This window comes from Carcharhinus amblyrhynchos, chromosome 10 (assembly GCF_965287045.1).
Source record: "Carcharhinus amblyrhynchos chromosome 10, sCarAmb.v2.hapA, whole genome shotgun sequence".
Classification (NCBI taxonomy): Eukaryota; Metazoa; Chordata; class Chondrichthyes; order Carcharhiniformes; family Carcharhinidae; genus Carcharhinus; species Carcharhinus amblyrhynchos.
This window is the reverse complement of record NC_137333.1, coordinates 53,589,863-53,606,824: the sequence shown is the minus strand read 5'-3', so window position 1 is coordinate 53,606,824 and position 16,962 is coordinate 53,589,863. Positions and strand designations below refer to the sequence as shown.

At 40.1% G+C, this 16,962-nt stretch overlaps 1 protein-coding gene across 10 annotated transcripts in view; it reads right to left on the bottom strand.

Annotated features, from left to right (window-relative positions):
• Nucleotides 1–16,962, bottom strand: part of dlg2 (discs, large homolog 2 (Drosophila)) — a 941,559-nt gene that overhangs the window by 326,712 nt on the left and 597,885 nt on the right. For all 10 annotated transcript variants that reach the window (XM_080197062.1, XM_080197064.1, XM_080197065.1 and 7 more), the window contains one exon: nucleotides 16,715–16,817. In XM_080197062.1, coding sequence (XP_080053188.1) covers nucleotides 16,715–16,817 — 103 coding nt within the window. The remainder of the gene's footprint in view (nucleotides 1–16,714; nucleotides 16,818–16,962) is intronic.

The window sequence follows — 16,962 nt, the reverse complement described above, 5'->3', positions numbered from 1 at the left end:
TTTCCTGTAGCTGGGGGTCCAGAACAAAGAGGTCACAATCCCAGGAATGGGATAGGCCACTTCAAACTGAGACGAGAAGAACATCTTTTAAAGTTTGAAATTATGCCCTCCTTCCAAGCAATGTTGGAAATGGGGCAAGACTTAAGTGATCAGTTTTGCCTCCCATTTTGGTGTTCCACAGAATCTTCTCAAATTCATAAAGATCTGGGCCTTTATCTTTACTTAATGAATGCTGAGATTCTGATTACACTGAATCACTGGATTACACAACAAAAAAAGGAAGTCAGTTGGTCTTGTGGCACAGTGGTAGCAGTCCTACCTCTCAGTTAGAAACTCCAGGCTTGAATCTCACCCCAGGACTTGATAGCCACAGAAGGTGCATTCATAACATGACCGAACAGATTGATTATCAACCTATAAATCCTTTGATGAGTCTTTGGCAGATGGCAAAAGTGGGAGAGTTTCTTAATCAGCCATCTGCAGAAGGCAACAGTAAATTTCTGCAATACTTTACCAAGCATCACCATGGACCATTACAGAAGTCCATGGTCACCAACACCCATCTGGGGAATGGTACCTAGACAAATAGACAGATAGAGAAAGGATACTGTTCAACTCAATGTACATATGTCAACTTTTTGAACACGTTACTCTTACCACCTCCCAAATGCTTATCAGGGGATGTACAAAGTTGATAATCAATCTGTTTGGCCAGGTTATGAATGCATCTTCTGTGGATATCAAATCCTGGAATGAGATTCATGCTTGGAGATATTTTGCTGTTATTTGTTTACTTTTTCTGCTACATTACTGAATTCTGCTAAATTCACCTTATGACAAGCATCAATACTTACTAAAGCAGTTTGTAAACTGATTGTATGACATGTGTGGGCAGAACTAAAGAGGCTACCTTGAAAAGACTCAAAGAGGAATATAATTATCGGGCTCATATGTTTACTTCACTCCATACAATAGTGTATCACTTGGCTCTAGTTTTTTTTATTGCACTGATAGCCCTTATTGGATCCCTGCCACATATATTGCAAATCAAAATTGGGATCAAAATATTGTATCAACAAAATGAAATATGACAAAATTGCATACACTAATACCTATTCTACACAGATACAAAGACTATTTTAATTTTCAGTTAGATGGAATTAACTATCGGTCTCTGCCGGCTGAATTTGAGGAGTTGGAAAGACTCCAAAGTAATTTAAAAATGGTGACTGGGACCTGACTCCTGGATTCTGGCTGTCATTCCTGATATCCCATGTCAGGGAAAGTAAGGGTTCAGGTTGCGAGCCTGAACTCTGCAGTTTCAATTTTTTTGGCTCCTTTGGAGAAGCAGGCCTCCTGCAATTTTTGTGGAGTTGGGACAGCTTTGTTGGAGTTGGGCCAGGCTCATAGTGGAGTCATGAACCATAGTCTGTATTTGAAAACTTTCTCAAAGGTAACTGTAAAAGGTCTTACCCATGTCCATTGCAATTCAGTGCCTCCCCACCCACTCCATGTAGCCCCCATGCCAAGTCACACTCCTCCACCCAACCCGAATGGCCCCTCATAACACATCCTCCCAACCGAGGGCCTTTTCATGCCTATTCACTTCGTATACATTCTGTACAGGGCCAATGAATCCTATAGTAATCATGGCATGTGTTAAACAGCTTAGAAACACCCATAAGTTTTTGAAAAATACCTGGTGTTTCTGCAAGCCTATAAAAGCGTCAATTGATCAGAATGCTGAAGTTTTAATAACACAAATAAACAATGATCTACTGCCAAAAGAGAAAACAGAAAATGGCTTATTACCAGCTCATAGAGCTGTCAATCAAGCAAAATCAATAAATCTCTCCAGCCATGAAAATAGTGTTAATCCTTTTTTATAAGTTTGAGCACTGGGTATGGTTGACTGCTACAGGGTTATCAGAAGCTTATGAATTTGTGTTTTTTCAATGCAATTCATCATATCCCATCTTTAATATATGATTCATTGATTCTATAGAGAGTGTTGAGTAGGTGAATGAGCATGGAAGCCTTGAGTTGACAATTAAGGTATGAGGATCTAAGGGGATAGGTAAAAGGCATTGATTGGCATTGAGTGGCATAAGGGCTGAAATGGGCTGTGTGGGTAGGTAGGGAGCATAATTTGGCATTGAGATACCATGGAAGCTATAAGTGGCTGGGGCAGTAGATGGAGGACAGAGATTGGCATTGATTTTGCATGGGATGTATGGGTCATATCCCACCCTACCTCCAAGATTAAAGAAGATCAGGACATTTGGGGCACTTTTAACAGTCTGCCAAATCCACACAAGCTACTTGCATGGCAGTGAAAATCCAGCCCTGCTTTTCCAAGTTCTTCTGCTAGAGATTAGAAGTTGCGCACTGCTGAATCTCAGTGACAAAGCAGTTCATATTTCTCAGATCTCTTCAGTTAGCAATCAATCAGCTATCATGAAGATACCATTATTAAACTGTGGAAACAGCTGCACAGTAGAAGTGTATTTTAGAAAATTGGCAATGAAACTAAAAATCAAGAATACTGCCAGTTAATATTAGGTGATCTGTTGACTAGAAGTACATTCAACCCTTCGACGTTAGACCGATTTCAGAACTAAAATATAATGAATGATTGATAAAATGAGTCAATCTAAAAACCTTTGCTGTTTGGCCACTAAGAAGCTCAGAATCAAACTTAATATTATGCAAGCTAGATGAATTTTTTTTGTAGGCTTTCAAACCTCTTGGTGAATTGACCATATAATTCTTGAGTGATAACATTACCTACAAGCACCATAGATTGAATGGAAGTATAACAGGAAAAATTATGAAAGGGAATCATCAGTTCAAATGGGAGCTGCATTGACGCACGTCTCACAGTGCACGTTCCATGATGTTATTTGTTCAGGAGAAAGTCGACCAACAAATATCCTGATGGAGGCAGTAATTTGAAAAAATTGCGTGCATCTCATTATGGAAGTTGCTGGGGTGGGGAGAATTAAAATATTATGCATAGGTAGTGCGGTCCTTTTGTTTAAAAATAGCACCTCTGTAGATTAGATAATGACTGCTATTTTACCACTTTTACTCTAAATGCTGGGCAGACTTGAAACTGGGAGTGTTTCAGATCCATTTTGGCCCCCTCATATGCACGCCTGCAGAAATATTAGCAAGCCTGTTGTTCACTGCAGAAAACTGTGGATGAGGCTTAACATATCCAAAACCCTGCAGAGAGAAGTACTGTGCATGTGCAGGCCTCTGATGCTGCACATGCGCATTAGCAGTAGCAGGGATCTGACAGAAAAGAGAGAGCTGTCAGGCCCCTGCTAGTGCAAGTTGCCTGAAGCAGCTCCCCCCGCTGCCGACACCCCCACCACCCAGACCGATCATGGACACCCCCTCCCTCCACCAATCGCAGACAGCAGAGTGGCAGCAGGCCCCCTCTCCCTCCTCCTACCAATTGCTGCAGAGTGGCAGCTGACGCCCTACCCCATCAGCCCCATCCCCATGTACTTACTGCTGGGCGTTGCCTAGGTGCCAGTCCGGCAGTGCCCAAGGGGCAACCCCGTTGCCCTAGGCCTCCCTGGAGGGCCTCAATGGCCTCATAGACATGTCTATTCCTAGCTGGTGCAAACCTTTCCCAGTGAGATCATAAAGGGGATCAGATCCAGACGATTGAGTGTCGGGCTCAATAAACAGACGTAAAACAGCATTATAACATATTTCCATATATTAACCCACTTCCACCCATTTCCAGCGTGAGACTGACTGCGCCGGAAATGTGGCACTCGTAAATGGTGCTCGTGATGAATACTGGCACCAATCGCGCTAAGCACTTTACACCTGACTTTACCACCACGTCGCATCCAAAGACAGGTGCAACAGAATGGTAAAATCACCTCCAATGGACTTGATTAAAACTTACTTTAAAACTTTTGTTAAGGGGAATAGCCTGAAGAAACAGTGGCTGTAATCATTGCTGTTACCACTGGTTCCTGGTTATAGCAGTTTGGTTATTTTATCATTCTCCTCTTTTTTACATATTGCTGAACAATTATTCCCATAAAGATTTGACAGCAGCAAACATCATCATCCCAGCCAGTTTATAAAAAAAAAGTTGGTTAACAAAGTTAGTTTTTAAAAATTTGCACTGAGGAGAAACAGCGGCAGGTGTGCATAGAAAAGTGTAATCTAGCTGTTAGCTGGAGGCAGTGGAACAGCAATTAAACTATGTTTCTATAGTGTCTTCAGAGAATTACAATATTTTCAACATTCGTTATAATTTACTTTTCAACTGCAAAATGATCTCAGTTATAAGATATGTCCATAACCATAAAATATTTTAAAAGTGTAGAAAGCAGCATAACTGCAAAGCATATAAGTATAGACCAATCTATGGTGATATGAAAGTTTTGATTGCGTGAAAACACTGTAACCAGAACTACTTCAGTTTCATCAACACTTCTTAAAATGGTATTAAATTGTTATAATATGGCAGTAACATCAGGCCCGTGCTTGTACGGACACGCAACTGAAAAAACATGGCCAGAATTTTCCCGTCCCAAATCGGAAGTGCACAGCGGTAGAACGGCAAAATAATGGTTGCTAGGTAAAGCAGCTAGAAATCCAACATCTGTTTCTAACCTCTGCCATTTTCCCGAGGAGAGTAGATGGTGTGGAATGTGAATAGTTGCCCTTCTATTAGCAAGGTAATTTAAATAGCAGTGGGTACATTCAGTGCCCATCTCTGAAAAATGTTCAGTTTTTATGTGAGGTGGCCACGATTCACCAGCTATTTTACACCAGCTGCATGGAGGCGGGAAGTCTTTTAAAGATAAGTAATTGATTTTGTGTTTTCAATTTAGACATCTGTTGAGATTAGCAACACTGAAGTTGATTTATTTATTTGGGGTATATATGGGTTCTTGGATGCAATGCAGTATTTTTATGTGATTGTTTGTATCTGGGATCTATAAGTGATTTGGTCCAGATTAATGGAATAAAAGCATGTTTACAGAGTAGAAGAGTTTTCTTTCCAATTCCGTATCACTGAGCTGACATTTATCGTCCATCCCTAATTCTGTTCAACTGAGTTGCTTGCTAGGCCACTTCAGAGGGTATTTAAGAGTCAACAACATAATTGTGGATCTGGAGTCATATGTAGGCCAGACCAGGTAAGCGTGTCAGATTTCCTTCCTTAAAAAAAAGTAATGAAGGAAAGGTTTTAATGACAATCGACAAAGTTTTTTTATTGAATTCAAATTTCACAATCTGCCGTGGTGGGATTCAAACCCAGGTTGCCAGGGGAGTGCCCTAGGCCTTTGGATTACTAGTCTAGTGACAATACCACTAAGCTGCCATCTCCTTCATCAATAGTATTGGAAAAGTTTCACCTTGTTTTTCTGTAAAAAGTATTGTATGATCAACTGCACTGATGGCATAAATGCAAAATCATTGCCAATGAAACTGAAAAACTTGATAATTGGCTCTTCAATAAAATTTGTTATTAATTCTATCCACTACACAACTTTTTATTTATGGTTGCATTTTGGATGTGAATTCAGCCTTTAGCTAAGATCAGGTCTAAGTTCCAAGCTGCAAATGTTTTTGTTTTGTTTTTGGGTGGTTCTCAATGTTAGTTTTGACCTCATGTCCCAACAATAGTTGAACTCTCCTGTGACAGATGGAGCTTCATGCTGGCTCAGACCTATTGACATTACAGTGAAGACTCAACATTCAGCTGTGGCTTCAACCTCCAACCTGAGTTCCACACCAAGAGATGTGTGTAACTGTCAGGATGACAATGAACAAGAGGGAAGAATACATGACCCAAGACTGAACGTTCTTTGTGAAGAAGGCCTTATTTGACTGCTGTGGACTTCAATCTTTAGGCATCTTCTGTTTGCGAGAGCTCTCCAGCAATGGATATTTTTATGTTATCATATCCATATGATTTGAAAGAGATCATAAATTTGTAAAGCAAATCTTATGTTCTGCTTATTTAAAAATGGACTTCACTGGACCAAAAAAAACATGTTTGCTACAGGTCACATGATTTACAAGTTAGCTACAGTTCTGGAAACTTCCAAGACTAATTATAGAACAAAGCTCAACCCTCATCCTTATGAAATCTCAAATCTATCATTGTGTGGACCCATTACAATCAATGAAACAAGAAAGCAGCGGGTGGTCTTTCTCTCTAGCCTGGACTGATAAGAGATATTATATCCAAGGAGCACTATTAACCATCATCTATCACCTCCGGTGAACAATGGATTTTGACCAGAGGCATAAAAACTAATTGTAACCTTGAAATTAACTAATCAGAGGACAATCTCTGATGACCTAAGCTCCTTTGGCTTTTGAAATGTTTTAACATTACATTCTAGGGTGCACAGGGCAATCTGTTGCTAAACATCTAGTTTTTCACCACCAAAGCCAGACTCCAAGCTGACAACAAAGTTTGCCTCAAGTCTAAACCTCCTTGAAACCTTGTTCTCTGGAAGATGCCTGACATTGTTTGTTGAGTGGATCAAGTCTCAGAATACCAACTTTCTGTGCTATCATAAAATTTGAAAAAATTCAATAACTCCTGATTTTAGCTAGCTGAATCCACTTGAACTCCTCAATGAAGAAACCCTCACTGGACTCTGACATTCACATGAATTAATATCCATGGGTGGAATTTTATGGTCTCGCACATCCCGAAAGTGTAAAATCCCACCCAAGGTCATTGGACCTTTCCATGGTCTGCAACTCACCCGCTCTGATTCCCGTGGCGGGCTGGACAGTAAAATTTGACTCCATATCTTTGATGTTTTTTGTTTTAAGTTATTCCCAGTCGTAAAACTCTTTTCTTTCCTATCTCCTTCTTGTATGCTTGTGTGTGTATGTATTTGCAATGACTGTCCCTAGCTTTTAGTGTATGAATAACAATATTTCTGATTTAATTCTAAAGAGAGTTTGCTGCAATTGATTTCATAAATTGAAAATTGATTTCATAAACAGAGGATTTGGGGAAATACGCCACAGTTTATTTCAAAAATTAAAACACTTCTGCCTTTAGATAGATGGTGAGAAACAAAGTACTTCAGTTTGTTTCTCTGTGCCCGTAATAATATTATGTTCAGAAACATTATGAGATGCCTGAAGTTTCTGTAGGCATTCAAGGAGAGAGGAAAGCAGGTGTCACCACTGATACACACTGCAGAGCTAACAATGCAAAAGACACAATGGATGTGCTTGGTGACAATCGATAAGTATAACCTCCACATCCCTGTCATGGATGTACTTACATTCCTTGCCAGGTAGGTTCAGGTGGCTTGAAACAATAGTGAAGTCAACAATTTTTGGGATTAGGTCTTGAAGGTGGATGCCATTGGAACCATTTTCCACCCCTTTCCAGCTTCACCATTGGAGGCAGCTGAGATTTGATGCAGCCCTGATTTTGTCGCACCTGTGTAAAATCTGGACATGTGGCTACGGTATGCTGTAAGAAGTCTCACAACACCAGGTTAAAGTCCAACAGGTTTACTTGGTAGCATAAGCCACAAGCTTTCAGAGCGCTGTCCCTACATTAGGTAAGTGGGAGTTCTGTTCACAAACAAGGCATATAAAGACACAAACTCAATTTACAAAATAATGATTGGAATGCAAGAATGTTAAGATTCCCACTTACCTGATGCAGGGGCAGCACTCTCAAAGCTAGTGGCTTGTGCTACTAAATAAACCTGTTGGACTTTAACCTGGTGTTGTGAGACTTCTTATTGTGTTTACCCCAGTCCAATGCTGGCATCTCCACATAATGGTTACCATATGCAGCACAGCCTACTGCAGAAGCTACAAACTGGAAGGTCACTAAATGAGGCAAAGCAGGGAGAACATGTGCTGAAAGCTACATCCTGAGGTTGGCCACCTCTGAAAGGGCTGCATAAAGCATAGTATCATTTATGCACAGATGACTGAAGAAGGAGCAGCAAACAGGTGGCTTCAGAAGGAATTAACACCCCACCATCCAATCAAGGCTCTCAGCAGACAAAACAACAAGAGGCATGTGACAAACCTGGGAAGGATATTTTCAAAAATGGCCAGATGTGATGATATCGTGCTTTTAGGAAATGTATTTTTATCATGTTTCTTATGAAGGGAATATTTAAAATTGAGCTCTGTTTTATATGGTGCCAATTTGTCTGGAAAAGCATAGCTGAATTGGAAAGACCAGCTTCAATCATGTGCAGATTACAAGACTTCAAGAGATTATACAATGGTCTGAAATCTGTGTTCTAGCCAGTCCACTAGCTCATCACAAATCCTCAGTGTCCATATTTCAATATTGCTCACAGAGATTCTAGAAAGATAGGCAGAATACTTTAATTACATCCTCAAACACCCTTCATTCATCAATAAAGGAGCAAATTAACAGGTTGTCAATTGCTCTTTTGATGATCCTCTTATGTTGTTAGAAATGATAAATGCAATCAAATTGATGTCTAGCGGCAAAGCTCCAGGAGCTGATGTTATCCCAGCTGAGGTCTGCAAGGCTAGTGGTCCATACCTGCTCAAGAAGTTCATTGAATTCTTGTAATTCATTGTAGGAGCAAGAAACCATCTCGCAGGAATACAAACACCTCCATTTTCCAAATGAATACAAATGAAAATTGCCAAGTTCCTTTTGTGACAACCAGCTCTCTGATGTCTTCTTTGGTGGTGATTCTGGTATGGAAATCTGGCACGGACAAAAAGCTGCTCAATCTGAGACGATTTAAGGCAAGGATTAAGGTCTCTAAATACATTCTTCACAATTTCCTATTTGTAGATGATTGTGCACCAGTTGATGCTACAGAGATAGACAGGCAACATAGTGTCCACTTGTTTTTCATTTCAACTACTTTGGCCTTATGGTCTAAATTCAGATATCATGGAGGGTGGAATTTTCAAGCCTTTCCTGCCAGTGTGATTTTTCAGTCCTTTTGACTCCTGTCCTGGGTTTTCTGATAATGGGGCAAGCAAGCTAAGCAAAATGCCATAGTCGTCAGTGGGACCAGCAGATTCTGCCAGTGGCCACTGATGAGCTCCCTGCACCATGCAGAAACCTGCCAAAGTTGGGTGAGGGAGGCACTGGAAAATTTCAATTTCAGGCTTCAAGATGCATGCAAACATGTTTAAATGAATACTTGCCAGAATTTTCTGTTCTTTCTACCTTCAAAACACATTTCAAATAGAAAGACTAGAAGTTTCATATGAAATGTAGTTCTTAAAGGAGAACAGGAGTTGCAATTTTTATTGAAATGTTTGTAATCCCTTTACAGTATTTTGTTAACTTTTATTCTACTCTGCGAGCTTTAAAAATGTTCTTAAAAATTGTTAATTATTGTCTGCCAGACTGCAGGAAAACTTGTACAAGATTTCAACTAAACAGCAACAAACAAAAGAAAGCACATCAAAAGAAGTTCTGCATATAACAAATGCAAGATTGTGTGGATTAAGTGGTACAAGATGAAGGAAGTATCGTGCCAGAACAAATTGGCCAGAGCTGTCTCTATACCACTCTCTATAACAACCATGAAGAAATGGCTCTGTAATCTCAAGGTTAACGGGGAGACAGTTGCAAATCTATATCAGCTGATGGAAGAATATAAGAACACTGCTTGTGGCAGTTAAGTTCACCTCCTCTCTCAATGCTTTTTTGCAATCTCTTGCCAGGTGTGCTGTCTTCTCAAGAGAATGTCCTGGAATTCAAACAAGGCAATGCAAGTTTTTTTTTGTAAATGCATTCAGGGATCAACAATATGATGGCAATCTATTAAGTATAGCCAATAATTATAGGAGGACAGCAAGGTTGCATAGTGGTTAGCACTGCTGCCTCACAGCACTAGGGAACTGGGTTCGATTCCCAGCTTGGGTCACTGTGTCTGGGGAGTCTGCACATTCTCCCTGTGCCTGTGTGGGTTTGCTCTGGTTTCCTCCACAGTCTGAAAGATGTGCTGGTTAGGTGCATTAGCCATGCTAAATTCTCCCTCAGTGCACCCAAACAGGCACCGGAGTGTGCTGACTAGGAAATTTCATTGTACTGTTAATGTAAGCCTACTTGTGACACTAATAAATAAACTTTAAACTCTTTAGCATATCAGGTCATGATGGGTGGTGCTCTTAATGCTACCTGTGAAAGCTAATATAAATCACCTCCAAACGCCAACATCAAACAAACTAGAAAGAAATATATTGTTATGATCCCAGTTGATGTAACTACTAGATAGGAAGATCCCAGAATTGAATTCTGGCTCAAAAGACAGACTTCTTTTTTATCAAACATGGAGGGACAGAGTCACAGAACTGTTAATTAGTTTTGATAAAAAGAAAAAACAATGAAAAATGGATTATAATACAATAATTCTTTACATGTCCTTTAGTTTAACCAATACACAGGTTTTAAGATTAACATGAAGACAAAGTAAATTTGAAGCTACAATGGTCTAATTCACATACAAAGTTAGTGTTTATGAATTTTTCCTCAGAATCCTTCCAGATGATCGTCACATCAGAGCTTCCAAACTCCACTCTCAAAGTATGTTTTAAAATCTTCTCTCATAGCAATTCATTCACCAGTGAGCTGCATTCCAAAATCTAGTTCATATTTTCCAAAAACCTGTTTGATCAGATCTTCTGCTCAACTTTTAGCAGCAAGTCCATGTCAGAATTTCAGATTAACCCTTTCAGGTTTTCACTGTTACACCAATCTGATATCTAGTCAATACTTTATAATTTATTTATAGAAGTTAGTAACATATTTTAAACTTTAGGATTATTCTCAGGAAATATATTTCTATTATCCTCACCAATCAATTTCTTCTCAGCTTTGTCTGCTGTCCCTGAAGAGAATCCTATTCTATTTCCTAGTTTCTTCATTGTTGCTTTTAACTCCAGACTTCTTAGAAACGTAATTTCTCTAGATTCTTAATTAGTTACTCTAAATCTTTGTCACTGGCTGTCTGAACAAATATTCCATTGCAGGGTGTTTCCTACAGCAAAGCTAAAATAGCTAGTTCCTATTTAGCGTCCCCTAGCAGAGCTGAGAGAGAGTTGTTTACTGCTTCATGGTCTGTCTCCAAATGCCTCTAGTTTTCAGCTGAAACTAAACAACAAATAAAGCTTCTGCTCCCCTTACGGAACCTCTCTAGTTTCTATGCAATTATCTTTCTTCATGGCTAACTCTCTAAGCATAGTATCAGCTGGAACTGAAACTAACCCCCAAACAGACAAACACTTCTGTTCAGCATGAAATCTAACTACAACTCCCTTCCAGACACTGAAACATTAAGTTAAACCAACCTAAAACTACCTTATTTCTAATGTTTACCCATACAAATATAAATCCTTTACTGCTGCCTTTGGTTTCTGTAACAACTGGAGGTGACTCAATACGGCTCCAACAAGAGGTTTTTTATTAAACTATAATAACTATCTACATTCTGAGGGTCTGATAGAACATATGCACAGGTCAACTGCTTCTCTTCCCTGACTCCAAGTGAGGTCCTCCCAGTCTCAGCACTCATGCCCTCAGTCTCAATTAACCAAGTTTCTACACCTCCACTCCATAGGGGCCAGCCTGTGGCCCCCAACAGATCACCTCTTAAAGAGGCCATGTCACCGCACTCCTTCCCCCTAACTCTTGACTCCACCTATGAGTGAAAACAAAGGAGAAACATTATATACCATTATACAAATGCATACAGACACAAGATCATATTAGGGACACCAAAGGATAGCCCACTCACAAAGTTAGTTGATCCAGAGACTTCCAAACTCTTGTGGAATGCTACAATTCTATGCAGGGTCCTTCATCAAGCAATGAATTCGGTCCCACAAAGCAAAAGGCAAACTCATCAGCTTAGGATCATCATCTTCCCTAGTGGCTTCTTCCTCCATGGCTACAGAAGCCAAAGGCTGCCTTGGCTCCACAGAGGTCACAAGTATCCCTAGTTCCATAACTGGTACACGGGTCGACTGCAGGACATGCCTGTCAGCCCCCTGGATCAGGCTCAGCTCTCCTTGTCAAATGATCCACATGTTTTTTCACACAGTGACCTTGAACTTCTAACACGTATGAAACTGGTCTGTGCTCTCTGCAATTCATCCTGACATTGAGGCTGGTCCACCAACAAAGTTTCTTGCCATGACTAGGTCATCAATCTCTAATGCTCTGTCTCCTTTCTTTGAGTCATGGTGTTCTTTCTGGGAGGCTTGCCTAGCCTCCACTCTCCCTAACAAATCAAGCAGGTTTGTATGCAACACCCCATTAACAATTCAGCTGGCATAACCCTTGCATTTGACCTGGTGTATTAGAATAAAAAGAAACTGTCAAATGTACAGTTAGTGGCCTCTGAGCTTGTTTTTTCATGGAAGCTTTAAATATTTGAATGAGGCTGGGTGGTAAGGGACTAACCAAATGTGGTGCATATTATTTGAGCTGACAGACTGGTGGTACTCCTTACCTATAAATGCTGTGTCATTGTTGAACACTAACACCTCATGGATGCCATGAATGGTAAAGATCTGTTGTAACCTGTTGATTGTGGCTGTTGGCATAGCAGACTTCATTATCTAGACATCTGGCCATTTTGAATGTGCATCAACAAGGATGAGGAACATATCTCCCACAAACAATCCGCAAAGTCTATGTGCAAACATGACCATGACCGGCCTGGACACTCAATGGATTCATACTTAACGGTAACGGCAATTACTGCTGGGTTTGACAATTCAGGCACTGGTTGAACATTCTTTTTCATTGTCAATGCTAAGCCACCAAATGTAGGTTTGGGCAGTGATTTCATCCTGCTCTGCTCAGAGTGTGCATCATGCAACTCCTGTAGTAAAAGTCATCAGCCCCTAGGATAGCACTATAGCACGAGCTCCCCATAATAACCTTACGTGTTATCTCCATACTATGCTGTAGATTAAGGTCTGATCTGCTCCAACTTGCCATAGTGCCAACATAGTAAGACCATATTCTTAACTTTGGACAGCAATAGAGTCTTCTCAATCCAAGACTTTATATTGGCAGCTGAGACTGGCAATGTCTCTAGCATATGCAAAGTCAACGCTATTTCTTCTGGCACAGGTGATGATGGAATAGTCTGTGGCAGAGGGAGGCCGCTGATACATTTGCATTCAAAATTTGCATGCCTGGTCCCTATTGTAAAGAATAGCTGTATGCAGCCCATCTCTGTACCCTTGTAGAGGCAATCAGCAGCAACAGCTTATTCTCTCAGAATAATCCTAACAGAGGCTTGTGATCTGATACAATGGTGAAGTGCCTCTCATACATATATAGGTGAAACCTCACCGCATAGATTACTGCAAGACTCAATTCAATAGTATTTCTTCTCAGCATAGGGCAGCGTTCTTGATGTGGATGCAACTGGCCTCTCTACTCTGACATCTTGTGGGATAGGGCTACTCCCACTCCATATGGTGCTGCATCACAAGTAAACACCAATGGTTCATTGAGTCAAAATATACAAGTAGTGTTGATGACTGTAAGACTTGCTTTACTTTAGCAAACTCCTCCTTTTGCTTTTCCCCGTTTTCATCTTTGATGCTTCTTCAGTAGCTGGTGTAGTGGGACCAGAGTCATGGTCACATTCTGCAGAAATGTCCTATAATAATTTACCATCTCCAGGAAAGATTTTAACTCCGTCAAATTCCAAGTTTGTGGCACTTCTTTGATAGTTCTTACTTTCTCCTCAGGGGGATGCAAACCTTGAAACTAAGCTTTGTGTCCCCATCCACCTGAAAGGTGCATTTCACATGTTTTAAGTGGATGCCTGCTTCTTTAAACCTCTTTAGGATCTTTTCCAGGTTTGCCTTGTGCCTCTCGGGGAACACTCCTGTAACCAGGACATCATCCAAGTATACCATTACTTTGGGGATTCACTGTCGCAAGCTTTCCATTGTGCACTGGAAAATGGCACAGGCCGATGAAACCCCAAAACGGCAGATGAGCGTACTGACCCCCTTTGTGGGTCTTAACGGTGACCAACTTTTGAGAGTCTTCATCCAGTTCCAGCCACAAGCATGCACAACTAAGATTTAACTTGGTGTACCTAAGGCCTCTGCTAGTTTTACAAAGAGACCCTCTGTTGTCAGATTGTGGTATCAATCCGTTTGGGCTCCTCAATTAATAGTTATATTCTCACAGTGCGATCTGCCTTCAAAATATCAACTGTGTGTGCAATCCATTCAGAAAACTGCACTGATTTTATGACACCCAAATCTTCCAATCTTTGTATCTCAACTTCCAATTTTTGGTGAAGTGCTTAAAGCACTCGGTGGGCTTGAAAGAACCTAGGTGTGACATCGGGGTTAAATAAATTTTGGCTTTTGCTCCTTTTGTTCAGCTCAATTCTTTCTGGAAAACTTTTGAGTATCAGCACCGGAGCTCTTGAAAACTTCCATTCCGGACATTCAATATCTCCAGCCAGTCTAATTTTATCTGTTTCAATTAGCTTCAATCCACGTGACAAAGTCTGGGACTCTCAATCACTAGAACTGATAACTGTGCTGCTTGGTTCCTATAAGATACCAATTCTTCAACTGTCCCTACTGTCTTCAGCATCACTCCCATATAAGTTGATGAAATGGCCTTAGAATAACTCAGTATCAGGTGTTGCAGCCCTTTCTGGAGGTATTTGAATACTTTTTCACTTATAACCATGGCTGCGGTCCCAGTGTCAAATTTTATCTTCAGAGGTCTGCCATTGACCATCAGGACTATCTCGATAGGTAGTACTTTGTTGAGTTGGGCCTGGTTTAACATTTAAATTTCAAATCCCCTGTTGGATTCCTCAGCCAGTTGGTTTAATGGTATTACCTTCACCATTGTTTTCTTTTTTGTGTGTTCTGTCCTGTCTGCTTTGCTCTGCACTAAGCCTGTAAATTACCCTTTCTGTTTTGCAGCAAAAATGCAGTGCTTGCACCGGAATGTCTCCTGGGAATACAATCCTCCACACCAAAACATGCTTGCAAATCGGGTGCTGTGCTATCCCTCTATAGCTGTTCTGCAGCCTCACAGGAGCTGTTCTTTGCAGTAGCTATTTCCCCCACAATGGTTCACCTCATTCGGCATGTCTTGTAATCCATTCATACCTTGCTCAGCACGTATAGTTTCTTCGGCTATCTCTACAGCTTTTTCCAAAGAGATTTTAGTTTCAATCAGCAGCTTTCGATATATTACCCCTAGTTCTCAATTTCAGGATCAAATAGCTCTATTTTCCCTATTAAAGACATATTAAGTCTGTCTAGGCCTTTTTCTTCTTGGCTTCAATGATCATATACTTCCCCCTCAAACTGTATGCTGCGATCTCCTGATGGAGTTTTTCCTCATTGCCAGTGTAATAACTGGAGGTGACTTAATGTGACTCCAACAACATGAAGGGTTTATTAAATTATAATAATTATTTACATTTTAGAACATATACACAGGTCTACTCTCTCTTTCTCCCTGGTTCCAATTGAGGTCCTCCCAATCACAGGACTCATGCTCTTGCTCCTGACTGGCCCAGCTTCCCACGCCTCTGCTCTATAGGGTTCAGCCTAATTGTGTGGCCCGCAAAGGATCACTCTTTAACGGGGCCACGTTACCACAATTTCCTAATAATTTTCCTATTTAGATGGATGGATGGACAAATTTTCCTTTATTCTGCTTTAATAATATAACTGAACCTCAAAACGCAGAACTGCATTTATTGCCGCATTATTATTTCCATTTCCCACAATAGCTATTTTAAGTATTTGAGATAATATGAGATAAAAGCACAAATGTATTTTATAATTCACAACATTGTCTCAATACCAAATCATGTTACAAAGCAGAAATTACTGAACTCAAGAAATTGTTATAATTAGTTATTCATGTACTAATGCATTTTCCTCACTGTGATATTGTTTTTCTTGACTTAATTAATGAGAGGATATATCTGGAGAAGTGAGGGAAAGAAGTACAGTTGGAGCATAATTCTTCTGGCAGGGCTATAAATTTGAAGTATGACCTTGAAGTGTCAGATTTTGTCCTATTTAATTTCTGACATGAAACTGTATTGGGATGTAAGGCTTGTTCCAATTACGTCCCTTCAATTAGAACATGTCCAGAGATTTCACCAAAAGAATTCTGGATTGGTCCAGCAGAATCCAGTCTGCTATAATCAAGAGCAGTTTCCAGCAAAGGTAAAGACAATTGAAATTAATCCGTTGGTTAATTGACTGAGTACGAAGATTAAAAAATTTGGAAGTTATTTCTTCTCTGCTGTCAGAGGCCTGGTGCCATTCCAAGAATCACGTCCTTTGTACGTCAGACATCAGTGACACTAGATGGTACCCATCATGAATATTTAAATTACTGTTTCCACAATATTTTGAATTCAAACACTAAACACACATTAGAAAAATGACTTTAAGTTAAAATAAGAAAAATAACAATGGAAACCACTACAGAAAAACAAAGCCTGTTCTGTGATTAGCACACAATTTTGGGCTTTTTAAAACTTATCCTTTAATCTTTATACAACTCTGCTGTGATATAGGTTTATTTTAAATTTCTCTCTGGACTCTAAATATGAAGGCTATGCATGTCCAAAACTTACTTGTTGAATTGTATTAAGATCAATAATGCAATCATCCTTAAAGGCACTTCAGTTCAGGTCAACGTTCTTACCTTCAGGTCTGTATTGGGCAATCATAGTCACAATCTGACCTGCCCCCTTTAGTGCTAGTGCAGCCTGCTCATGTGTTGCAGCACGCAAATCAATGCCATTTACCTGCACACAAGACACCAAAAACAGTTAATTTAAGTAGCCTCAGCTAAGGGAATCCAACTTTTGTTCTAACATGTAGCAGAAGTGGTGTAGTGTTATATATGAACAGACTGGTGTTACATTTGAAAAAATCTGATGAAAAATCAAA